The sequence below is a fragment of the Protomyctophum bolini genome, assembly GCF_963924005.1.
Source record: "Protomyctophum bolini genome assembly, chromosome: 4".
Taxonomy (NCBI): Eukaryota; Metazoa; Chordata; class Actinopteri; order Myctophiformes; family Myctophidae; genus Protomyctophum; species Protomyctophum bolini.
The window spans coordinates 11,710,698-11,738,441 of record NC_137865.1 but is presented as its reverse complement, the minus strand read 5'-3'; the positions used below and the strand labels follow the sequence as shown (position 1 = coordinate 11,738,441).

Below are 27,744 nucleotides of genomic sequence, written 5' to 3'. Positions count from 1 at the left end.
AGCCTAGGACAGAGTTACAACGTGTCTTATTTCTACTGTACATCTGTGGTGTGATCTGCTGTCAGTCTGACGTTTGTCATCTACACACGCATAATGACAGGCTTTCTGTTAAAAACCCCTCATTACAGGTTTTTACACTCCAGACATCGAGTTCACACCCTTACTCCCTTAGTGTCCAATGAGGCGCTCTTACTGGCAACACTGTGTGTGTGTGTGTGTGTGTGTGTGTGTGTGTGTGTGTGTGTGTGTGTGTGTGTGTGTGTGTGTGTGTGTGTGTGTGTGTGTGTGTGTGTGTGTGTGTGTGTAATTGTGTATGCACTTCAAGGTCCTGCATTAAGTGAATTTAGACAGCACGGTGACATAACTACCGACTACTAGAGAGGCTGTCCTCTAATTGAAAGAGCACAGGTTTGGAATGCATACTTGCTGTCAGGTGCTGAGTCACTACCCGCTCACTTAAGAGATAAATGACTGAAACACACGTTTTGATGTTCAGAACAGCTTCGGGACATTTATACGCCGTGAGTTCAGGTTTTTAGAAGACTTCAGTTGTGACGGTGTGAGTCAACCATGTGTGCATCCTGTCAGCGTCCCAAGTTGTGCAACACATTGAATCCTCTACTGTTTCCTCATCGAGTGTCCGAGCCATGAACAGACATAGCGGCTGGAAAGGAACCAACTATTTTCCCTTTAAAAATATATATTTACTGTTTAGGCATTTATTAGATTCTCTTATCCAGAGAAACTGTGCAAGCAAAAGTGCCAGTTTACTTTGGACTAGGGGTTGGGATCTGGAACCGGTTTATCACACTGTCAGAGCTGGTATGTGGACTTCACGTCTCCTTACTCTGCTACAGTATATGATTACAATACTGCTGGTTCTCATTTCTCAAACCTTTTAATTTCAAGGACCACCATAACTCTGAGAGAGCACGAATGGAAACAAATGGACACGCAATGGTTTCATTTGTACACTCTCAGAGTTCAGACCTGCAAGGGTCCATTTTGGAACTGCCTAATTGGACCGTTAAGAGGGGATCATTAAGGAACTGTAATCATTAGCCCTAGCGGTCATGCGTGTTTGTTTATACTTGTCCATACCCGGGGATGTGTGCACCCCAAAATATATGCTGTGGCCGGTCATTTACAGCCTGACGTTGAGTCATGGTCAAGGCTGCTGTGCCCTTTTGAATGGAAGGAATTCCATTCAAAAGGGCACTTTAGAGCTCACAGGGCAAAGAGGCAGGGGCTCAAGACCCACCATGGGGTACTATCTGTGCATGTGGCTGTTGTGCAGTACTTCAGCAGTGCGAGGGATGATTCTCTGGACGGACTAGTTGCTACAGCCATACAGTGGACTGTATTCATGCTGTAAATAGAATCAGAAGAATCACAAACTTGTTGACAGGAAATCTAAACCTCAGTCTTGACTTTTTAGTCTTTTAAAACACATAAAAAGTATTTCTTGTTGTCTGTGGCTGTAGTGACCGTGATGTTTTCTTTTATGTCTGTATTTATAGGAAGTGGTTTAAGTGAAACTACACTGAGGAAACGACTCTGAGGAGGAAGTGAAAGTGAGGAGGAGTAGAGGGTCTATTTCTTCTTCTGTGCATGTCATGTCATATCGTCACAGCAGAGAGAGAGAAAAAAGAACCGTGCCTCAACTTTCACCTCCACTCAAATTCCTGACTCATTGTTCCACTGGATAACAGTAGACCCATGTGTGTGTATGTTGGTAGGACATTAGATACAGATCAGTTTTACTTGCTAGAGCAGGGGTGGCCAGCTACAGTATGTCCTTTCAAGATTGACCGGCCGGCGGTCGCTCCTGAGGGGCTGTTTGGTTCATCTTTGAGACGTTTGAAAACTCAAGACAAAAACACCCATTGGTTCAATCACGCTCACGTTTGATGGTTCGAAAAGGGGTTACCCACCCCTGTGTTGGAGGATGAGGATGACACACTTCACTTAAGACACCGCTTGATTTTGAGTGATATATATACCGAGTTGAGTGTTTATACAGGTACTTTAGGTGTTGTTGAAATCAAAGTCAAAGGTCAGGTGGTGTGCTGCTGAGCATCATCGGGAGGTGTTCTGTCCAGGCCTTTGAGGAGAGGAGTGTTTACAGGCGCTGTAAACACCGCCTGTTCGAGAACACGCATCTGGACAGAGCACATTCCTGTTGTGTTTGTCTGGTGAGCTCAGGATCTGGAACGAACGAACACACACACACACACACACACGCAATCTCATCAAGCAATCCTAAGTGATATAGCCAAATCAGTTTCCTTGTTTTAATTCTGATTCTGATAAGTTTCTTTTTGATGTATGTCATTGTTGGATCGCTCATGTGATCCTTCCGTTAAAGTACTAGTTCCCCTTTTCACGTAACCATCTAACAGTCAATTATATCTGGCTTTAGGTAATAGGTAGGATTGGTATAAAAAATAATTATGTCTTAATGCAGGTTGGATTACCTTTTGTTAACCTGTGTGCATTTCGTTTCATCTCATGAATAAGATTGATAATCAAGTCTCACCTTTGTAATCAGTGTTATCTTATAGGATTATCCTACTGTAAGCCACAAGAGAGACGTGATTAGAGATACAACAAAAACCTGCCAGTTTTCCATTTTCCTTTCTAAGATAGCTTTGGGAACCTTTCCAATAATAAACCATTTGAAATCAAATTTCAGCACGCACAATTCGCCCCAACAAAATAAACTGTAAATTTAGCCTAGAGTAGACAGCTGCACCACATTTCTGTTAGTCAGGCCTGCTTCCTGCAATTACCTTTTCTCATTCATGAATAGTCCAATTTCCACACATAATTGGAAGTAAGGTTGGAGGCTAGGAGCACAGCACTCGTGCTTAACCAGTGGACTTCATTGTGACAGTGTGGCACAGGGCTACTTGACTTAAGACGGCTCAGGTGCCACTCAGAAAAATTCAAAAGTCCAGAGGGCCGCAAGCTAAAAATGTCAGTATTATTTTGAAATGTTTACAAATGTATTTTGAAGCAGACTACACGACTACTCAAAAAAATAAGGAAACACAGTAAAAAGTCACATTTCCATCTATAAGTCCAAGGCTCAATGAACAAAAACACTGTGATTGAAAACATTTGAGCGAGAAATTGACAAAGCAGTACCTTGTTTTCCGACAGTGCTCCAGCCCTGCAGCTGGGCAAGACTCAGCAAGTGCGAACTTATGGAATACTTTTTTTGTTGTGTTTTTGGGTCAATTTATGAATTTATGTTAGGTAGCCATGCATTTGTAATAAGCGCTTCAGGGTTACAAAATGAGGCTTCATATGATGAACAGATTATCTCTGGTGAATAAATAAGTGGTTAGCTGACATCAGGCCATATCACTTTATCTTGGAACAAACAATATAATACCTACAATCTCGTTCAAAACAATGAAAATAACTAATTATATTTTTATTGGTATGGCCATGACAGGCCGCAGATACATTAAGCAGGACCACATGCGGCCCACGGGTTGAGTAGCACTGGTGTAGCATCTAAACTGTAATGGTTGAGTCCATTGCCTCTAATAAAATGGACGGACCGTTTCAGGTTTCATAGCTGATTGATATTAGATGCTACAGATCCCTCTTTCTTGGGACTGATAAACATTTGCCTGTATTTGGTTTGCTGAAATATTAATGCATGCACATTCTTCTGGTGTGTACTGCAGCCTTTATTGTCCAGGAGACTAAGGCCCCATTTAAGTGACCCAATTTGCAAGTGACCAGATTGGATCTGTCACAGATCAAATCTGGTCACTTGAAAATTGCGTGTGAACTGTAGGGCCAAAAGATCAGATTTGAGAAATAAATCAGATTTGAATTGGATTTGACTGGATGACGTGACTGCAGTCTTAATGGGGCCTAAGAGATATTGGAGCTCGGCCTGGCTCCAAAAATCATTGATTATGCTATGTGGAAGATCTTTCAATATTCCAATGCAAGTCAACAGCAGAGATACAGTATACAAGTCAAGGCAGTTTGTCTAATATGGGTGGGCGGAGTGGTGGCGGATCATAGAGACCTGCCTATTGGGTTTGTATGCTTTAGTTTAGAGTTATAAAACCATAAATTAGAAAACTAATATTTAAGAAGTAGTGAAAATAGCTGATCTACAAGGTCGCAACGTGGCGCAAAGTGACGCGCTGAGAGTTGTTCATCTGCTGTTTTCACTAGTTTGGTTCCCGGGCAAACATCTGGTTTCCCATTTGGGTCTTGAGCTAATAAATAAGTTTGGGAACCACTGCTTTAGACACTATCCTAGTATCCAAGCTTCAGATCCTATAGATCATCAGCATTACAGTCGGCTAACCATGAGGATATAATAAGGAGACTAAATTGGAGAGACGATTTTATCGTGATCACGGAGAGATCACATAAGATAGTTTTCTGGGACAAGACAAGTAATAGAATAGTAGTAACACACAGACAGACAAAGTAGGGAAGCTGAGAGGAAGTCGATGTAGGAGAGAGAGTAGGAAAGATGAGAGAGTGAAGGCTCTGATGGGATCAGAGAGAGAGAGAGAGAGAGAGAGATTGATAAACAAATGAAACGGGGTCACACGGAGAGATTGACTCTGATTGGACCACATGTCACTCTCTATGTAGAAACAGTCCTGTCCTCTCATCACCCTGTGTGGCTTGTATTGGAATAGAAGGATGTCTGACATGCCAGTAAACACAGACGGACAGATGGACAGATAGGGGTGCGTGCAACTGCACACACACACACACACACACACACACACACACACACACACACACACACACACACACACACACACACCTGCACACACACATACACGCACACGCACACGCACACACACACACACACACACACACACACACACACACACGCACGCGCGCACACACATACACACACTCTCGTATTTGTAATGAATAATATTTGATCAGAGCTTCATGTCACGTGACTGGACGCTACAGGGATTGAAAGTCAGTAGAGGGAGAAGATGAGTGCTATTATTGATTGGTTTTCTACATAATATGACATCATTCAGACATGTGAGGCTCAGGAGGAAAATGGACGGTCGATGTTGGAGGCATTATGACACAGCAAGCCCCCGGAGCGGGGAAGTTTTCCATGGCGATCATGATGTTTTGGGCGTGGAAGTTGGGAAATTGCTGAACTTCTCAAGTCAAGCTTCAGTAACGGTATAGGCCGTAGGAGAGAGATGAATACTAATGAAATTAACTCTATCCTTTTAATTCATTAAAACCGGGATAGCATCATCTGTGTCATTTTAGATTTTAACCACTTTAACGGTAACCATCATTTTATATCTTTGGCTATTTAAAAATATCAGATGAGATGCAAGCTCATGGCGCGTCACTTCCTGCCAGGCTATGAGCTTGTGGATCTGAAAATGTGTGCAAATCTTTATGTATAGGATAATATCTGGCTAGGTGGTCATTCGCCTCGGTGGTTAAACTCCCTGTCGGTGAATTATCTCCTGACAATGCCCACCTAGCCAGATATTATCCTTCTTATTACATGGCTACCTAACATAAATTAATAAATTGACCCAAAACACAACAAAAAAAGTATTCCATAAGTTTGCGCTTGCTGCGTCTGCACAGCTGCAGGGCTGGAGCACTGTTGGAAAACAAGGAAGAGATAGAATCCATTTTCGGTACTGCTTTGTCTATTTCTAGCTCAAATGTTTTCAAAAACATTTTTGAGAGCAATGTTGAGATGTAAATGACATTGTGTTTGTGTGTCACTAATGTGTGTGTGTGTGTGTGTGTGTGTGTGTGTGTGTGTGTGTGTGTGTGTTTACATGGCTGTCATGTTGGAAACAGCAGTAAATCAAGCGGGGCGCAGCCGCGCAGCTGGGTTTGATGCTCAGAGGGTTTTATTAGGCAGCGGTCTGTTATAGAGCGGAGCGGTCGTCATCAAGAAATAACTCACTGCTGAATTCAGTGATTGACCAGTAATAAATATACATACTGTATAACCCTATATATTTATAAAGCAGACATTTTTAGCTGAAACCTTTGCTTCTCGAGGTCCCTTGAACTAAATATTTTGAGATGGGGGTCGACGGCCAAATACATTTTTGTCCATGGCATGAAACAGTTTGATAACCACTGATATACAGTAGTTTTTCAGGAAACTACATTTTCTAGAATAAGCCTCAGGTCTTAAGTTAATGGGTTAAACAAATTAAGCATTATGTCAGAGTGGGTGTTGGTGTCAATGAGTGTATATGGAGTCAGTGCTGTGGTTGTGGTTTAATGCGTTGACTTTTATTATGGTTTCAATCAGGAGTCCTGGCGTATGTGTTTCATTCTATTGTTTCTGTCTGTTCCATTAAGTTCTACTCTCTCATTTTCCATACTGCTGTGGTCCAGTCTGTTTTATAGTTCTAAAAGACTAAATGTCTGCCAGCTGCCCTCCTGTTCTGGTCAAGGAAGATGATGAAGAATGAATCCTTGAAAGTGATACCATTTGGCTGGTTCTCACTTTTCAACAACGGTGTGTGTTTTAATGGTTGGGGGTTCACATCATTTTCAGAGACCCCCTCTTGTTCTTGGTCATGAGTCTGACTTTGTTCTCTCTTTAGGTGAGACTGAGTAATAATAATAGTAATATGATACAAGTGGGTAGAGACCTACAGTATACTGCTATGCTAATGTAAAAGTGCCATAAGGTGGTAGAGTGAAAAGTAACAATGTAATTTAGGAGCACCGTGGATGACAAAATGTTGTGCAACTGAGCTCAAAACGTTTGGAGACCAATGCTTTATGTGATCTCGAATACAGCACTATACTAGTACAACGGCAGCCACAGTCTTCTACTGTTGTTGGCCACTGAGTAGTAGTGAGTACCACTCTTTGCAGCAATTTGGGATTGAAGTGCCTTGGTATTGGTCTGTTCAAGTAGGTGTTTAGGAGAGTTCGACTTAGTCGCGTCTTCTACAGGCGGTTTGGGATTTGAACTATCAACCTTTCAGTCGCAGACTGAAAGGTCTTAACCTCTCGTCTCCTGCCATAAATGTAAACTCACCGTAAAACCCATGTTTAACCCATTGAGACCTGAGGCCGATTCTACGAATGCCTTCTAAATCAGTAGCTCTCACCCTTTCAAGACTTTCAAAAATGTAAAAAAAAATAGCAGATGTACAAGCTCGCAGCGTGGCACAAAGTGACGTGCTGTGAGCTTGTATATGTAAAGATCTAATATGACACACGGATGCTTTCCCGGTTTTGAATTGGTTGACTGGTCGTTTCTCGGTTCTAGGTTTTTGGTTGCGAGTTCTCTTTCCACACTGCTGGCTAGTTTCAATACCAGAGGAATGTTCCCTGTTCCACCATCTGCTCTGAGTCTCTGACTATACTTCAGAATGTTCCATGAGAAATGACTCGTAAATGAGAGGTCACAGGCCTCACGACAGCACTATCTGACTGCTCAAATGTGGCCCCGTTTTACCGCGTTGAGACACAGAGAAGGACTTGTAACCGAAAGGTCAGAGGTTTGATCTTGGTGGTGGACTCTCATGTGGTGTCGTTGAGTCAGACATAACAACGCTCTGTGTCTCTTCTTAACTAGCCAGTAGCTGAGAAACTTATAGTTGTCTAGTCATTCACTATTTTGTCGTTATTAACTTGTAGGTAACTAGCTAGTGGTTACACGCACACACTCACACACGCACAAGTTGCCCCTGTGGACAGTGACATAGGAGGTTGCGGACGGAGAGAATCCTGCAATGCAACAGCATCTACATTATTAGTATTTCAAAGCTCATAATTATGGCTCATATTTTCATAACTCTTGCACCAGTAAGTGTTACACAATTTTTGATACACTATCCACATCTGTATCAAGTACAAAAACATTGTTTTACACACTCACTTTTCTCTGTTTCACTGCTCCCGTTGTTACTGCGATTTCGCTTTGTTGAGCAAAAATGGAATAAATGAGATTCATGCTTTTGTTAGCAGCGATCACACTGAAGCAGAACTTGGCACGACTCGCGCTGCGACCGCTGTTTCTGTTCCACAAACCAAACTGTGGTTTGAAAACGGCTTCTGAATGTAGCAGGTCGTTTATAACACTGATGTGATATTGACAATGTCTGCTAGACAGTAGGAAAATACATTATAGAGACTGTGCTGACAGGGAGACAGTGTAGGAGAGACGGACAGTATAACTCCCTGCCCTCACACCAAAAGCCACTTTGTCACTTGTTGCTTTTGGTGTGTGTGTGTGTGTGTGTGTATAGAGTAAGGAGGATAGCTGACAGGGAGCCAGTTTAGGAGAAACAGGACCATGTGGGAGGGATAGACAGGATAGCTGTCAGGGTGACGTTGTAGGAGAGACAGGAAGGCTGAGCGGGAGATGGTCCCTATAGAAAGGCATGTGGATTCTGAGGAAAATGTTTGGACCTTTTCTCGTCTGTGTGACAGACGGAGACACACAATTAGAGAGCATGAGACGAAAGAGAGAGTTGTGTGTGTGTGTGTGTGTGTTGGGGGGGGGGGGGGGGGGGGGTAGTGTCACTTGATGCCCCCCCCAACGCCCTTTCTCTGAGGAGATTACATCATTTCAGCCTCCTGGCAGACACACAGTTACTCACGCACACACATGCATGCACACATACACGTGCATGCACGCACGCACGTACGCACACTCTCTCTCACAGTATTGACCGCTGGGGTGTGACTACTAGTACACAGGCTATGGACATACCAAGACAGATGGCACATATATGCTGCAACCCTAATGGAGTCTGCACACACGAACACACTAGATCTCTGTCGCTCCATCTTGTTCTCTCAACCCAATTAATCTTAGTTCAATTCAATTTAAGGAGCTTTATTGAATAGAAACACCGCCCTCTCTCTCTCTCACTTTCTCTCTCACACACACACTCTCTCTCTCTCTCTCTCTCTCTCTCTCTCTCTCTCAATTCAATTCAATTCAATTCAATTCAATTCAAAGGAGCTTTATTGGCATGAGAAAACGTACATTTACATTGCCAAAGCAGAAGTGGAACTCTCTCTTTGATTTCTCTCTTTCTCTGATCGTTCTCTCTGTGTTTTCTCTCCATCTCTCTATTCATCTTTCTGTACACTGTGGTCTAAGAGTAAGACCCACATGCTGTTCTGGGATCAGATCCCACACTGACTCTCTCAGTCTCAGCTTTCATCCTGTCTGTCTCTCATACACTTTTCTCCCTCACAACTTTCCTCCTCGTCTGTCTCTCATGACACTGTCTCTGTCTCTCCTACACTGTCTCTGTCTCTCCTACACTGTCTCCTCCTCCCTCTCTTTCTCGGTCTGTCCTATACACTGTCTCCCTCTCATTGTTCCTGTGCTGTCTATCCTACAATGTCTCCCTATCGGCTTTCCTATCATGTGTGTTGGACATTGTGAATGTGACTGTTGAAGCAGACCAACTGTGGTGTGGAGAAGAGTTGCATGTAAAAGATGTTCTGGCTTCGGGAAGTCTGTCTGTTTATCTGTCTTATCTTATCAGGAGTGGAGCTAAGGGAGCTTGTGTGGAGGGTAAAGATGAGAGAGAGAGAGAGAGAGAGAGAGAGAGAGAGAGAGAGATGCTCGCACGTGCGTGCATGCATACATGTGTGTGCTGCATGTCCATCTCTCTACCACACACTCCCTTTGTGGCAGTATATCTCTGTGACAGTCATCCAGTCCCCTCTCTCACTGGAGTCTATTCTCTGTGTGTGTGTGTGTGTGTGTGTGTGTGTGTGTGTGTGTGTGTGTGTGTGTGTGTGTGTGTGTGTGTGTGTGTGTGTGTGTGTGTGTGTGTGTGTGAGAGCGTGTGTATGTGTGTCTTCGAGCGTGTGTGTGTGAGAGAGCGTGTGAGAGAGAGGTGGTGAATTACACCATTGTAGTGTCATTACAGCTACTTCTTTGTGTACACACAGGCAGCTGTTAATCTTGGCACACGACACGCCGATTATCAGTGAGAAGAACACACACACACACACACACACACACACACACACACACACACACACACACACACACGCACATGCACACACATAGACAACATACGCACGCACACACACACACACAGATAGGCTCTGTGTCTTCTGATAAGCTCCCTCCACTGTGGTTCAGGCCAGGGTTCCATCTCTGTCTATCTCTCACTGTTCCTTTGTAGCGGCTCCAGGCCTTCGCTGTGATGCTATAGTGTGTCTTTCCTCTGCTCGGAACAGTCCTTTTTATTCAAGCAGAGCCTGGTGTCACGAGATACATGACATCACTCTGACCTCTGTCCTGCTTGATATCTCAACTGTCTGCTAGGAGCCGTTTCAACCGTTTCTGTCTCTCGGTCTCAATTTGTCCCTTTGTAGGGCTGCCTTTCTGTCCCTGCATGCCCTCCGTCCATCTCAACTGAGATTTAAAAATATAATTTGTTTACGTTAATTGATCGTTAATTGAATGTTTAGCTGATTAGAATATGACAGGGCGACATATGGGTGTCTAACCAATAAACCCACCTTACTGCCCCTAAAAAAACAGGAAAATGTAAATGATTATGCTAAATCTACTGTATGTTTTTTTTCTTCTTTCTGGTATTTGTGGATAGAGGTAACAGGCACACATTGCAGTGATAACTTGACGACAACAACATGAAGAATCAGACCCAAGGAGTCTGTCCAGTTCTTTATATCCAGACTTGACTATTGAAACTCCCTCCTTGCTGGTCTGCCAGATGCCAATTCAAAACAGTGATGATGATCTATTCCTAGAAGGCGATCAAGGGGGGCCCTTTTACCCCCTTGATTGATCCATCCCTACAGCCCTTCCCACACACGTAGCACAGCGTGTCTGTCCGTCGCTAATTCCCCTACAACACCCTGGTCAGGTCAACACTCCATGCAACCTAGACTCTTCTCCCTCCTGGCTCCCAGGCTGTGGAAAAAGACCCACATATTTTTTTGTAGCTTTTCCACAAATGTATGTTATTAATATTTAGATCACATATTGTTTAGACAGATGCTACCGGTAGTTACATTTTTAACCTCCTGGTTGGACTGCCTTTGTTTTCTTTGCACTTTACTTTTTACTTGACTTCTTTATTGACTAGGGTTCATTTTATGTACTCTTGCACTCTGTAAGTGGATAAGAATTAAGAACTAAATGTTTTAAATTGTAAGTTGCAATGACCATCTCTTTCTCTCTCTCTCTCTCTCATTCTCCAGTGGCCATGTCCTGAGTCAGTCCGTCCGGTTTAAGCCATAACGTCGAGCTGATGGGCCCTGCTGCTGTTGCTGCTGCCGTTGCTACAGCGCCACCATGAGCCTTCAAGATGGCGGCGGCTATGCCAGCGTATCCGCCGCCGCCGCCGCCAACGCCAGCGGCAGCGCTAGCATGCGGCGGCGGCTCACCACCACCACCACCACCACCACGGAGGAGCAGGACTTCACCACCATGAGCCTCCAGGACGGAGGCAGCTACGGCGGCTACGCCAACGACAGCTGCTACGGCGCCAACGTGGGCAGCGGCGTCAGCACCATCCGCCGGCGGCTGATGGAGGAGCAGGAGTTCACGCTGCGCGTGTACCCCGGCACGCTGGCCGAGGGCACGGTGTACTGCCCCATCTCGGCCCGCAAGAACACCACGGCGGCCGAGGCCATCGAGCGGCTCATCGAGCGGCTGCACCTGCAGAGAGACTCGTGCTACGTGCTGGCCGAGGTGAAGGAGTTTGGCGGCGAGGAGTGGATCCTGAACCCCAGCGACTGCCCCGTCCAGAGGATGATGCTGTGGCCGCGCAGCGCCCTGGAGAACCAGAACCGGCCGCGCGGCGGGTCGGGACGCTCCGAGTAAGGATGGGGACAATAATCGTTATTATTATCGTTTATCGCGATGGAAAGACGTTCACAATAATCGTATCACAGAGTTTTTTATTTTTTTATCGTGAAATTGTCCTCCGTCATACACATATAGGATGAATTCGCTTGCAAAGTCAGTACCACGTGCTCACGTGTTGTAAGCTTGTAGATCGGCTATTTTTGGCGAACACTCCCCAGAATAGAGATGCTGGGGGTCCTATAGCCCCATATGTGCCCTCTCCCTACGCTCATTCTGTAGCTCCGAGATGAGGTCACACACTAGCCCCCTCCCACGCGTTTCAGGAACGGCCTTCAACGGCGCAAGCTTCCGCAGTGTACATTTCTTATCCTTACCACACCATTAATCCAAAAAGTGTATGGACAATGCACCTTTACACTAATTCATACATAGGAGCGGCGCAGAAAATCCCGCCGCTCCTATGTATGAAAGCCTTTACGTCCCGTCTTTTGTCAGTCGCTTCCATGTTTATCAAGGAAGTGTGCGTGTGCGCGTGCATGTCGAGTGAACTGAAGTCAGTTGGAAATTTCGACCAGGGGAGGCGCCGGGGAGGCGCTAAAGCTTTTCAACTTCCTTGATAAACATGGAAGCGACTGACAAAAGACGGGACGTAAAGGCTTTCATACATAGGAGCGGCGGGATTTTCTGCGCCGCTCCTATGTATGAATTAGTGTAAAGGTGCATTGTCCATACACTTTTTGGATTAATGGTGTGGTAAGGATAAGAAATGTACACTGCGGAAGCTTGCGCCGTTGAAGGCCGTTCCTGAAACGCGTGGGAGGGGGCTAGTGTGTGACCTCATCTCGGAGCTACAGAATGAGCGTAGGGAGAGGGCACATATGGGGCTAGGGGTCCTAGTGGTTAACGAAAGTGTCATTTCAACTTTTAAGCATATTTTGATTATTGCGATAACGTTAACCGCATTTATTTTTTCCACATGTCCTTTTCACACGGTCCCATCGCTAGTTGTGAGAGCGGCGACGAGGAGGACTACCGCTTCCTGCTGAGAGAGAAGAACCTGGACGGCTCCATCCACTACGGAGGCAGCCTGCAGATGTGGCTCCGCGTCACCGAGGAGCGGAGGTTAGTTTACTTTAGTTTATTTCGATCATCATTAACAGTACACGACATAAACGTATACATTACACCCTACATTTCTTTTGGGTTGATCGAAAAGGCTTAGTCTGAAGCCCAACGCTTATTTATGCCTATCCTTTATACATCGTCTGTTAACTTTATAACATTTATAAAAGTTCATAGTGAATGAACACACAAAAATTGTCCGTTTTTACATTCAAGATTTCATTTATACTGTACATCCAAGCACACACACTATATAATTAGTATAATTATATACTTTATATCATTTGTATTTTCCATAATACAAGCTGCGAGCTTGTACATCTACATCTACTATTTTTGAACATTTTTGAAAGTCTTGAAAGTGTGAGAGCTACTGACTTAGAAAGCATGTGTAGAATCAGCCTCAGGACTTAAAGGGTTAAACGTGGGTTTTACGGTGAGTCGACCTTTATCGCAGGAGACAAGAGAGGTTAAGAGAAGTGAGTCTGGGAGTGAAAGGTTGATGGTTCAATGAAATGATCATGTCTTGAACTGTTTGAAAAATAAATAGTGTATTATATTTTTGCAATGTTGGACAACCTCCGGTAAACCATTCCATAAACCTCCCCTCCAACGAAAAAAGGTTGATGGTGGAGCGCGGCTTCCTGCCCCAGCCGCCACCGGGCGCCGGCGGCCAGCCGGACGACCTGTGCTGCCTGCCCGAGCTGACGGAGCGCGCCCTGCTGGAGAGCCTGCGCGCGCGCTTCCGCCAGGAGAAGATCTACACGTACGTGGGCAGCATCCTCATCGTGGTCAACCCCTTCCAGTTCCTGCCCCTCTACAACCCCAAGTACGTCAAGGTGTACGACAACCACACGCTGGGCAAGCTGGAGCCGCACATCTACGCCGTGGCCGACGTGGCGTACCACGCCATGCTGCAGCGCCGCAGCAACCAGTGCATCGTCATCTCCGGGGAGAGCGGCTCGGGCAAGACCCAGAGCACCAACTTCCTCATCCACCACCTGACCGCCCTCAGCCAGAAGGGCTTCGCCAGCGGCGTGGAGCAGATCATCCTGGGGGCGGGGCCCGTGCTGGAGGTGAGCTAAAGCCGGCCTTGTTTTTATTCATGTGGTTTGAATGTGTGCTGATGAGGTTGTGGACGTCATGTGATCTGAGGTTCATACTTTGTGACTGTGTTGTTGGAGTTAGAGTGAGACTTGTGAACAAGTTGAGTGAGAGGGTTATATGGTATAAGGTTATATGTATGAATCTATTAGAGGGCTAGAGTTAGAGAGAGAAGTATGAATGTGTGTGAGAGGGTTAGGGTTAGATCGATGCATTTGTGAGAGGATTACAATCAAAGAGATATAGTATACTACTCGGTAAGAAGCATACTTCTGGAACACGGCAGAGCAAAAAGTGTCATCTTCCGATGCATTGTTCTCAGGTTGCCATGCCAAGTAGAACGTTTTCTTTTCTGCCTTTCTTGTTGTCTGATGTCCGCATCTCGGCAGCCGGTCCAAATCAAACAGTATGGTTGGAATACGTCGTGATTGCAGCCAGGCTTTCACTCGTGCAGTGTTTTGCCTCTATGGACTACGGTGACCACATCAAGTCGTCGTGAATTAAGAATTATAAAAGATTCGAATACAATTATTATTTTAGTGAGTAGTGATTAATACCTTTGAGGTAAGAGTTGTTGAACTAGTTCAGGCCTGGCTGCAGGATATCCTCATCAGTCTTGCAGAATTTGAAGGACCACAAAATGTGCTCAAATTCCCGGCAGGATATTTCCTTTCATTGTGTATAATATTGCCAACGCTAACTAATTAGCTTGGCTACAAAAATATAATGTCATCCCTCTTAAAAATATACAATTCTGTCTATTTTACTTAGCTACTTGTGTAGCTATGTACTGTATGTGTAGCTATTTGTGTAGCTGTGGCTATGTGTTTTGTGGGTAGTGTGTGTTTTATAGCGAATAGAATAGTATTGTTCTTCCTGGGTGGGAGCTACTGCAGGTCCATGCCTGGCGGTCGCATGGAGCAACACAAAGACATATGTGGAGGATCTTATTGAAGCCTAGCATTCCTATGAGGAGAACGTTAGCTAATTTCGGCAAAGAAGTTTAGTGTAGAAGGAAAAAAGAACAGAATAAGTACATAGTGAAAGGTCCAGTTTACTAAGTATTGGTGGTTTAGCGGTGCCCAAAGTGGGGTCCGGGGACCCTCAGGGGTCATTGAGGGAGTTCCAGGGGGTCCCCAGCTAAATGAAAGTTAGGAACCAAACGGAACCTTATGGGTCTGTAACTCTGAGAGGGTACAAATGTAACATTTGTTAAATTAACAAATTAACTGCTTGTGACTGAATGTTCCGCCAATTAGAATCCAACCGGCAACCGCTATTGGCGAAACGTTACGTCAGATAAACTGTATTATTGATGTCAAACCAGATCGCTGATTTTTGCTTGGCCTTTCCTTCTTCAGCGATCCTAGGCTGGTTTTGCGCATCCGCATACAGCCGGACTAAAAAGCTGAATAACTCTAAATCTACGGAGCTCTCCATGGTTTTGATAAAATGTGTGATGTTCGGAGGTCTTTGCTGATTATCCGGTGAACCCGGTGATCCCATATTCGAGTTGGATCTTTTTTTAGCGTTACCGTATAGAATGACTGTAATCATGAACACTACCAGTCCAAGACAAAACCACAACTAGTTCAGTCAGAAGACAGACCAGTATCAACACACACGGCGGTTTTCTTTCAAAGTGGTCGGGAAAAATCATACTCAGCAATGTTTCCAGTAATGAAAATAATCCTCCGCAGTTACATTCCATCAGAATATTCCAGATTATACAGGGCGAGCAACAAAGAATGTTGAGATAATTCCTTAGGATAATTTCCGTTGGGTCTTTGGCAGAAATATTAGATCAAACACGACGATTATGGATAATTTAGGTCAGAGAAGCGTGGCTTTAAGAAACTCAGCTTGGCTGTACTATGGTAGAAAATAGATGCCATTGTCAAAATGACTGAAATTAGACATTCTCTATTAAATAAATATTAGGTTGTTTTAGCCAAGCATTAAGAGACGGTACATATTTCAGCCATTATATTGAATCCCACTAACTACTAAGCATTGATTGTTGTGTTTTATTGGTTTCTATCATAGCCAGGGGTGCACTGGTTGTTTCACACGACACCACACGCTTTGGTGCAGGATCTCGCACATGCACATGCACATGCACACGCACATGCACATGCACATGCACATGCACATGCACATGCACATGCACATGCACATGCACATGCACATGCACATGCACATGCACGCTAGAACGTGTTCCCTTCGATTCATGAGCCAAGTACCCAAATGGCTATACTTTGCATAACAGGTTTATGCAAAGTAGTGTGTCCTCACATACACAGTATTTAAGTAACGCAGCATTGATTGGGTACAGTACTGCTGCCCAGTGCTGCCAGTATCACACAACCAGAAGCTTCATTCAAAGCCAACTTTTTTGTTTCAGATCCTATAATCCAAGGCACTGAATTCAGAATTGAGGAGATTTCCTCAATTCTGAATTCAATACCTTGGATACTAGTCATTTCCAATACAATCATGTGTCCTACTATAGTGTTTATACACAGCTAAACCTACAGTAAGTAAAATGAATCACACTAAGTTCAAATTAAATGTGATAAAATGTAAAAAGTAAATCACACCCGTGTGAAGTATAAGTGGTGCAACTCCGGCGAGCCGCCCCACGTCCGAAATGGTCGAGAAATGACAGTTACCGTTTCCCTCTACTGTACTGTACTGTACTGTACTGATACACCTGAAATCATCATATATACAGTTAATAGTGTAATAGTGTTAACAGTGACACTTGGTTTTGAAAACCAACCAAATGCTATTTCGTGCTCAGACACAGCCAGCCAGCCAGGCAGCCAGGCAGCCAGGCAGTAGGCACACACAAAGCTACTTAATTAGTGTGGTTGCCCTAAAGGGGCAACCAGACTCTTGTATCTCTAACACTTTATTCTCTCCACTACTGGAGTAAGACAAAGTTTGGCGCCCTACAACAACAAGAAGTTTTGACTGTACGCACTTGAGCCATATGTCAAATTGACCGGAAAAATCGGGAATCGAGCGCTTGTACTGTGCGAAGACAAATGTTGTATATTTTATTTGATATGAATTTATTAGTGAATTAAATTTCCCCATTGACATGAATGGGGAAATGCAAAAAAACACATTCAAGTATTTTTCCCTCTGAGACTGTAAGCACTATAGTTACAAAACTTTCAGGGATATTTCCTAATTATCACTAAAATTAATTAAAAATATATTTTTTTAGGTCGGCCTCATGGTGGCGCTATAACAGCCCACTTTACCTTTTGGCTCATAACTCTTGAACCGTAGGTCGTAAAATCAAAAATAATTTTACCCTGGATTCCTTGGGTCATGACGCATCTCCCTATATAGGCCACGCCCTTTTCCGCCATGATGGATTTTCCGCCATTTTGAATTTTGTCCAAAACACACTTTTTGCTTTCCCCACTACAGATTTTGTCCAAATGTCACAGAAATCGGCACACGTGACCTCTGGACCCACACGATTAAAAAAACAACTTCAGAATTTCGGTAGTGCGGATCGTTCGGCCGTAACCGTCGTCCGAAGTCAGTAGGAGGGGCCTATATCACGAAAAACGCCATAAATCACGAACGGAACGTCCAATCCATCCGGAATTCGAATCGCACGTCCGGGGTGGTTCGTTCGACCGAGTTCCGAAAGAAATTCCATTTTCATCCACAGGGGGCGCCGCAAACGCGATAAATGTAACCGTCTGTCGGGAAAACATGAATTTCGGGGGTCAAATCCCCTCCGAATGACTTACACGCGATCTGAGGCGTGACTCGAAACCGTAACAGGCCGGCGAGATCAGCGGGAGGGGTATATACGTGAGCCGCCGCGGCAACCACACTCTGCAATTTTTCAAAATTGCGACCTTTCTAGTTAAGTGGTTGCACCACTTAAAAATCACCAGGACGGGTAGAGTGAGAGCAAAGGAGAAGAAAGGCATAGAGACAGGTTAAATAAAACGGTAATGATATACAGAATGATGTGCATGTGATTGCATACAACATACATGATGTTTAGAACATTAGCATCATGCAGGTGTGTACATGTTCGTTTAGAAACATTAGCATCATGGACAGATCAGTCGTCCAGAGGCGGCACAGCATATCCTCTGAAATCTGAAGTAAAACCATGACAATAAAAAGTACAGAACAGACATATCAATTCATGGAAATGCCATGCTTCTGTGTCAAACACAGAAGAGGAAGTTATCAATCCATGGGGCCTTTGTTCTTTTATGTTAGTTATCGTATCCAAACAAAATAGATTGCTCCAGGCTGTGGACATTTGCATTTGTATAGCCTATTTATTTTTACTTTTCAGGATACAAATAAAACGGCAAAAGTAGCAGATGGACAAGCTTGCGGATCTGATACTTTTGATACGTGGCTCTAGTGCGGCTCTAGTGTGAGCGCGTAGGCGTAGGTCCTACGCCTATGTGTTTTTTTCATAGAACGCCGTAGCCCGTAGGGCATTAATTTATGAAAAAACACCAACAGTTTGAATCTGGAGAGCACCAACTATATTGTATTATCAACGTGGTAATGATTATTCTACTAGAAGTTCATGCGCTGAAGGCAGCCAGTGTGTTGGCCATGTGTTCTTACTGAAGAGGAAGTGACAAACACCAGTGTGAATGCTGGCAGCCAGCGTTGCCATAGCCTGCTTATTATAAACGACTTTGCATGGGCTTCTTTTCCTTGCAAATATTGGTAGTTGTGGGTTGCATTTTTTGGTGTAGAGCTTTCTTCCATTTTATATTTTAATATTCCACATTTCATTTCAAGATTGTTATTTGTTGAAAATAGCAGATCTAGTAGGTTTAAAGTGCTCATGTCATGTATAGTCGCTTCTTTTGGGCTTGATTTCCTAGATCTGTTTGCCTGTTTCTCTTACGAAATCTGGCAACACTGCTGGCAGCATGCCATATTCCCTGACTTCTAGAATGCCAGCCTTTCAGACCAGCCATGAAAGGGTTTATAGAAATGTGATTTTAGCTGGAAGTGGAAATACCGTCCTCGGCGTACAGAATCCTATATTTATCCTTTTGGCATGTGACACGTGTAATGTACAGTAGGCCTAGTTGACCCAGAAATGGGCCTTGACACAATGTGTCCAATCTTTGGGGTTTATATCTGGGGGGGGGGGGGGGGGGGGGGGGGGGGTCGTTGGGGGACCTAATGGAGTGTTGACTAATCCAGTCCAGGATTATGAATCAATGTTGGATTATTATGGATTATAGAATTTCATTGGGAATTCTGGTCAAGGTCTGCCAGAGGGCAGACTACCCGCCTCACACATACAGTGAGTCTTTCATCTTCTTTTTAATAAACCATTTCTGAATTTATTTTCACACACAAAGACAATAGACCGTCACAATTGATATTAAAACGCAACACAACCAAATGTCCTTACAAAAACAATGAGTAAAAAAATAAGAAAAATAAAAAAGTCTCTCCATCAATAATTTCCAGTGCTCATTTTCATCCCACCACACAGTCCACATATCAGACATGACAGTCTTTCTCCCCCCTTTTTATGTATATCTTTGGGGCTTTTCTTTCTTTTTTTAATTTTCTTTTCTTTTTTGGGGGATTTTAGCATTTTTATTGATAGAGTAAGTGGAGACAGTCAGGAAACGAGGGAAGAGACAGGCAGTGACATACAGCAGAGTTTGTCAGGAACGGGACTCGAACCCGCGATGAGCTGTCAGGCTGCATTAGGAGGAGCCTGGGTGCCCAGACCGCTATAGGCCGGCCCAGGCAATCTTTGGGGCTTTTCTGCCTTTATTTCGATGGTACAGTGGAAAGAATCGGGGTGTGACTGACTAGCAGCAAATCCGCTGCCAGGCTCGGTAATCGAACCAGGGACGCGCTGTCAGCCATCAAAGCCTAAGCAGTTACGCGCCTTAGATACTCAGAAATCGGCGCCTTGGCTACTCTGCTATCTGCGCCCCGTGACCGTTTCATCCTGCACAAAGCAAACGGGCTTGTTAATCCTCTTCAGATTTACTCCACTGACCCAGTGTATGGGTCTCCTGTTTTTCCTTAATTGAGCAAGTCATCTTTTCCACAGACCAACATAAAGACAGACTAAATACTGGTAAATGGTTAAAACTAGCTGTTTACATCTGTCCATGACTTTCATCCATTTTGCCTGCAATAAACATTTCCTCACAGCATGTTTTGCACTTTGCAAAACTCAAATCTCATACCCATTAAGACCACGAAAGCCATTACGTTGTTATAGCTTTTAAAACCGGGAAAGCATCTGTGTCTACTCTTCTTAGATATTGCTATGTATATAGCATCAGGAATTTATTTAAAATCTTTGAGGGGCTCTAGCCCCTCCAACGTCTAGATTTTGGGCCGCTTTGCAAGCAACTTCGCACTCCTCAATTATCTATCCCAGTGGTTCTCAAAGTGGGTCTCAAAATGTAAACCTAACCTCGGTAAAACTATGCCTAACCCTAACGTAATTTATGCCTAAACCTAACCTCAATGGCTGCCAGGGAGCCAATCAGACACTGGTAAAGGCGGGTCTATCCCATAACGTCGGTGGGTTTCATAATCGTGAAAGTCTGTGGTGTGGACGATGGATGATGTCACATCTAAAAGGAACAGCTGGTCTCCATGTGTGGAAGAGAGAGGCCTGCCATGTAAAATATGGCTTTGCTACAGCTAGAGGCTCACGTGGTCTAATCCCCAACAAACCATCAGTCACACCTTAAACATTCTCCGTTCCCGATCCCAGATGGAAAAGATCGCATCTATCTTCAGACACCTGTTCAGGACAGGTCCAACATGATCTCACCCCCAAGAGGTCACATTCACCCACAAATATTGTATGTCAATATTTGAAGTCAAACAGCAGGTTTGACTCGACGTTTATTGATAATAACATACTGTAGAAATATTCAGTATAATACAAGCAGGTTATCAGCTTGCCCAGCGTTGCTGGGTTTATTGACTGATCGCTTATACTGTAGTGTCAGTCAACATGTTCACTGTTCAGTTTCCGGTTCCCAGCTTTGGCCAGGTTATTGCACCAGGGAAATAACCTCTCTCTTCAATCTCCTCCTCCCTCCACTTCTTACTCTCTCTCTCTCTCTCTCTCTCTCTCTCTCTCCCTCCCCTCTCCCTGGTTCTTTGCATTTGTACATCTGAGAGGGTTGCTTGTGTGCATTCAGACACGCATGTGCGAACACACACACACACACACACACACACACACACAGTAGTACACACACACACACACACACACACACACACACACACACACACACACACACACACACAGTAGTACACACACAGCCAATGCGTGGTCAGCTCAGCATCTCTCTTATTCACTGGCCTCCTCATTGTCTTCACCAGGCCGACGGCATGGGGAGAGAGTATGTTTTGCACTCCGTCCGTGTGTCCGTCCGTCTGTCTGTGTACAGCTAATCTCCTGCACTGTTAACCGGGTCGATGCCAGGAGGCCCACTTTTGAAAAACACATTTTTGGATATTACTCCTTCCAGTTTCTCTCCAAAAATCCCGCAAATCGTTACACACTATCTCTATAGTCATGTGTTCAAGCTGGATCGGTCCGATATTTCATATTCCGCATCCTAATTGACTAACATTGGCTTTCAAAGTTTGCAGGATTGGATCTTTTTGAACAAAAAGACTCAAATCATGAACGCAGCTAGCATGCAATTTACGTGAAATCTTTCACAGACTTTCCTACTAGGCGGAGGAATATATCCCACCCTTTTCACATTGGCCCGTTATAGTGCCACCAACAGGTGGATTTTTGCAAAACAGATTTTTGCGCCACCCGGAGGCCACAACCTGACCTGGCCTGGCCTGGTGGAGACACTTTATCTAGTTTACCTCTATTTCGCCATCATCTCTCCTCTCTCTACATACTCATCTCTCTCAGGTTCTGTTTCTCCAGAGTCTGCATTATCACTGAAAGACACACACACACACACACACACACACACACACACACACACACACACACACACACACACACACCTGTGTTCTACCGAATGCCTGTGATGATGGCCTTAATAGTTTGTCCCCAGGTCCAGTTGGACCACAACAGTGGAGTTCTGTAATGGATTGTACTCTGCTCTCTGTCAAGGACACAGTTTGTCCACTGACCTAGAAACACACACACACACACACACACACACACACACACACACACGCACACAAACACACGCCATGTCTTCTATTTGTGGATGTTTATCCGGAGGCAGTTGAACTTAATGGCCCATCTATGATCTGTAGAAGATGTTGTTCTGACACCATCGCGGGGATGACCCGTTTGAAGAGCTTGGTGATGCAGAGCCGCCATTATGAGCGAGAGCTCTTTAGATTCCACGCGGCTCTTCAGTAAGGCCATAACACTCCAAACCGTTCTTCTCTCTGTGCTGTATGCAGTGAGATGAAAGCCATTTTGCTCGGGGTCACACGGCGTAGTACAAGCAACAGTGCACACGAGGACAGCACAGAGAATATGAAACAGCTTGTCGAGCGTGTGTAATGTTCCATGCCTTGCTGCAAACCAAATGACCCGCTTTTTTTTTTCTTTTTTGGGAGACAATGAAGTTTCGAACGTGAACTCGACAAGCCTCTATAAGGACATCTCGCATGTTTCAAAGGGGCTCTTATCTCCTGTGGGAGCGCGCATTGTGTTTCGGGCGGCTTGACGCGAACCAGATGTTCCCTTTCTCTGGGACAATAAAGTTGCGAACGTGAACTTGAGAAGGCCCTCCGCCACAGCCAGAGTGGCAGGAAGTGCATGAGATGCGAGGGTAATGTGAGATGAGGCGACAGCAGAGAGATGACAGCGCAGCGGAGCAGAGAGGAGGGTGCTGATGGGAAATGCTGCAGGCTCCCTGGTGGGAAGAAACTGCTGCATGTGGTTTGGAGGACTTAAAAATATATTGCACGCGTACGCATCGCCCCATAAAGGCTAATTTCCTCTTCGCTTTATGTCATTCGACTAAACTGCTGCGATGTATTACGGAAGGAAGACTTCTGTCGACTTCGGATGGTGTTGATTTTGACATCAAATTTTGATTAGGCTAGTCATAGTCTTTTGAATTAAATGTTATTTAGTTTTAGTCAGTCTAGATTTAGTTGACTAAATCTACATTTTTTCGCCAATTTCTTTTTTTGGTGGCCCTTGATTGCGTCGTAACTCGTAATGCCTGATTTTACACGTGGTTGCATGCTGAAAATATCCCATCTACAATCTCATGTGTCACAGCACGACGCGCTGTGAGCTTGTAGATCTGCTATTTTCAGAGCACAACCAAACTTTTAGTTCTACTGGATCTCTTCTCCACTAGTCTCTCCCTGACATTTTAGTGTAGTTTTTTTTGTTGTTGACAATATTGTCAAATATTGACCAATTTTCGTCATCATAACTTAGTTTTCATTTTTATTTAGTTTTCGTGGTCGACCAACATTTTCCGTCATAGTTTTAGTCAAGTAAATGAATCCTGACTTTAGACGGCTTCCGTCCAGCTTGATCTTGTCCTGTGTTCTTTTCTTCTGGTTGCTTGGCGTCTGTATCGCTGGTGATCAAAGAACTGCAGCTTCTTCTGCGGTTGCTATCTAGAAAGGGGAAATGGGCTAAATGCCATAAACGTTAATGTAAAGTATAGGAGTTCCTCTGAGGCCCCCCACTGGCCCCAGGGACCCTGATTTGTGAGCTTGGGCTTCAGAGGCCGCAGTAGAGGCCTTACAGAGGCCCCTGGACCAGATGGTTTCAATGCAGATGTGTCCCCTGCTCCTAAGGAGGGCCCCAAAGAGACCAGAACTGCCTCTGCCAGTCTGCCCCGGGGGTCGGATGGATGACCCCAGGTAGGGTGTGTGTGTGTGTGTGTGTGTGTGTGTGTGTGTGTGTGTGTGTGTGTGTGCTTGTGTGCGTGTGTGTGCATGTGTGTAGGCTAGGAGCATCATAGCACAGGAAACTAGTTAAGTAATGAAGTTATGTGTGTGTGTGTGTGTGTGTGTGTGTGTGTGTGTGTGCTATTTTTTATGCATTTTTATGAGTTCCTTCCTCTCTATTCTGTCCTCTCTATCCTAACCTATTTTTAAGTCTTACTTTAACTGCAATGTTGATAGCTCGCACAAAGAAGACTTTCACTCACTCTTACTTTGTAATTCTATGACGTGACGATACATTTTGTGCGTGTGTGCGTGCGGCCGTGCATGTGCGTGAGCAAGCAGTTCATTATATTATTCCGTGTGTGTTTCGTAACGCAAGTGTTGTGCAAGTGGCGCATGACGGTACGTGTGTTCACCGCTGGATATGTGCGTCTGTGCGAACACACGTTTTCATTTGATTCGGCACAGTGTGCCGCCCCGCCCCCAGTACCTGTCACACTGTGTCAGCGAGCAGCAGTATGCTTCGCTGCAGTAGCAGCAGGGCTGCCTCTGTCTCTCTCTGTTATTCAACGTGTCCTTGCTCCCTAAATCACAGAGTGAGTGTCCACAGCTCTCTGGGTAACAACAGGCCAGGTCCCTCGCAGCAGCAGCAGCAGCAGGCTGCTGAAGGTTTATTACCCCAGCCTTCCCAATGCACACTATGCCCCGGAGACTACTTTGTGAGTGAATGCTCACATTAACTACGAATCCATTCGTAGCAGATGCTACATTCAGTCTACATTACACCACACGTCAGGCATTCATCCGCTGTGCTCATACCGCTTCAGATATTCCCTCCCAGTGAGGTCAAATCTTAAATAAATCCCTCTCATTAGCTGGCGTTCAGTCATATCGAGAGAATAGAGATATACAGTGAGCCCGTACCGTAGCCAATGAATAACTGCTGTAACGGAGCAGGTGTGTGCACAAAGTTATATAAGTTAATGAGTTAGAGACTTTCACTCAAACAGACTGTGGCTGGAGGATTTATTTGTGCAGGTGAGAATCAAAATATATCAAAAAGACACCACCGAACCTGCTCCCCATAAAAAGTGTAACTACTGCTAGATTCCCTGAAAATATGTTCTTTTCTGGCATGCATACTGTAGATTTTCAACTCTAGGACTGACTTCCAGGCTTTTTGTGAGTTTCTACTTCACAAAGAATGTCTTCTGTTTCATAACATCTTGCATTTACAGTCGTGGCTGTGATTGTTTTGCTTTTGAGGGCACATGCATGCGTATAGGGCCTACAGAAAACCACATTCTAGGCGGCTTAGCCTTCGGCCATCTTGTTAAAATAAGGTGATAAGCAGGGAGCTTGCGAAGTGAATTGGATTACGATTGACAAAACTTATCATGATATGTACCGTTGCTGTTGGGAAGAAACCTTGTATCTCCACATTTCCTTTTAATTGCCCCTTGTCATATATTAATGTCATAATACGTACATCATCATACACGAATCATACAGAAATAGCAGATGTACACATTCACAAAGCATCGCATGACGTCGCCTCGCATTGCCGAGTCTCAACGAGCCATGAGCTTGTACTCTCTTGTACTAGATCTCCTATTTCCGCAATTGAAAATGTTTGAAAGTGGGCAGGTCTGTCTGTGGGGGTTTTTAATTATTTAACCAAGTTTTTAAGTATGCAAGAGTATGTAGGCTACTGTTAAGAGCTTGTGACTAAACGCCTACATTGGATCCATTGGAATATTTCTTTCTTTTTCCTATTTGCTAAAAACGTAACGGTGTTGGAGATACAAGATTTCCTCCCGACAGCACCGATATAATCCATGTCCTCGGGGCGCTCTTCTCTCGCCAACATCTGTTCTCTGGATTATGCTCTCATCCTGCTGTTCCTTTTCTCTGCCACATTCACACTTTCTCTGCTTACACTCAGGACTCTGTGTGTGTGTGTGTGTGTGTGTGTGCGCGCGGTGTACTTGTATTACTAATACTGGGCCAAATGTCTCCACAAGTACAGTATAGTTGAATTTGAGAATTACTGGTCCCCTCAAGAGTAACTGTTGCGTTGCATGGTTAAAATAAAAGATTGTTAGAGTTAGGCTTATTACGAAAATATTCAGATTAAGATGCTTTAAGATTAGTCACCTGGAGGTTGGAGTAAGGTTAGGTGTTGCGCACAGAAAATAGCCGCTCTACAAGCTTGGGGGCTGCTATTTTCGGTGTGCAACACCGGCACGTAACTCAGTATAACTCAGGCTTCAGCGTTAGGGTTGAAACTAAAAATGTAAAAACAAAATTGCCATCCTAAGATATTGACGTTCTCACAAGTATACTAATACAAACGTGTGTGTGTGTGTGTGTGTGTGTGTGTGTGTGTGTGTGTGTGTGTGTGTGTGGGTGCGTCTGCACAGCTGTACACTGTGTACCGAGACAGAGTTGTGTGTCAGTTGTGCTGGAGCAGGTTTAACGCATTATCAACTGCCAATGTTTTCCTCTCCTCCGGCTCTCCACAGCGGCTGAAGAATGATTTCCCCACCATTTGTTGGTCATATATTTGTTTTATTGCGTCTGCATTGTTCATTGTTAGGTTTTGTTGGACGTGGTTTTGGTGAAAGATGTCCAAATGACCCTGTAGCCAGAATTTGAATTAGAAACTTGAGTATATCCGCATGTACTTGTCTTTGAGGAATTTTAATTTTTTTCAAAACTATCAGATGAGGTCAGAGTGCCTTAATTGTTCTGAGCTTGCAGATTGGCTTTTTATGCCAAAATTATTTAAAATATGGCCTAAGTGGTTAATGTACAGCTCACACAGTAGGAAACATACTAAACATTAGTTTAGATCAGGGGTTCCCAAATATTTTCGTGCTACCCCAGGAAACTAGCTATAGCCTAGCCACCAAGTCTGCTGCGCTCTGGGAGAACAGAGCGGCTGATTTCTTTGTTTTAATTAGGCGTTCCTTTGCGCTGGTTTAACCAATAAGATCGATTCCTCGAAACGACCGGTTGTCAGCTAATCATCCCCCAGTTTGGGAAGCATTGCAGTATTCTATACATGCACGGTACAACCTACATGCTATACAATGCACTACACATACTGTGCACTGTACTACATCCGATATACTACACAGGGCTGTGTTGTGTCATTAAGGCTTTGCTGAAGTGAGGAGAGGATGTGTAATTATTCATGGCACAAGGAACTGCTGGCATGTGCGTTGTGCAGTCTATCACATTGTTTCTGGCTGCATCAGCAATGCAAGTTTAATATGTTTTTGTGCATTTTCTATGTCAAAGGAGAGGTCATTGAGTTGAGTGGTTGGTTACAGGTTCATTACCTTGTATTTGAACTACACTTTATTCTGCACTAACGCTTTAACCTCGAGAAGATAGGAAAAGTTACTCAAACAAGAATGAGACGATTTCCCCTAATATAAAAAACTGCCACATGGAACCTAATAAAACATGTCAAAGAATGTAAGCTAAAAGCATACCTGAATGGCTGAACATGTAAATCAGGTCTCTAAAATGGAGAAACATGGAATAAACCATTGTTATCCAGCCACCCAAAGCAAGAAGTGTCTATTGTTTAGTAAAAACATCAGATTAGATTAACACATGGTAGTTACTATGAGTAGCATAATCCTACTACATTTTTTTAATCTAAAATCTTTTTGGCATCCATTATTGAAGCCATTATTCTGACATTTTGAGGTTTAGGCGTGTCACAATTATTTTACATAATCATCTAGTACAAGAGC

General features: G+C 44.2%; 1 protein-coding gene across 4 annotated transcripts in view; it reads left to right on the top strand.

Moving 5' to 3' along the window:
• LOC308314288 (unconventional myosin-IXAb-like) overlaps positions 1-27,744 on the top strand; it is a 125,627-nt gene that overhangs the window by 23,089 nt on the left and 74,794 nt on the right. For all 4 annotated transcript variants that reach the window (XM_080761830.1, XM_080761829.1, XM_080761831.1 and 1 more), the window contains exons 2-4: positions 11,227-11,847; positions 12,842-12,958; positions 13,581-14,034. In XM_080761830.1, coding sequence (XP_080617956.1) covers positions 11,321-11,847; positions 12,842-12,958; positions 13,581-14,034 — 1,098 coding nt within the window. In that variant the 5' untranslated portion in view covers positions 11,227-11,320. The remainder of the gene's footprint in view (positions 1-11,226; positions 11,848-12,841; positions 12,959-13,580; positions 14,035-27,744) is intronic.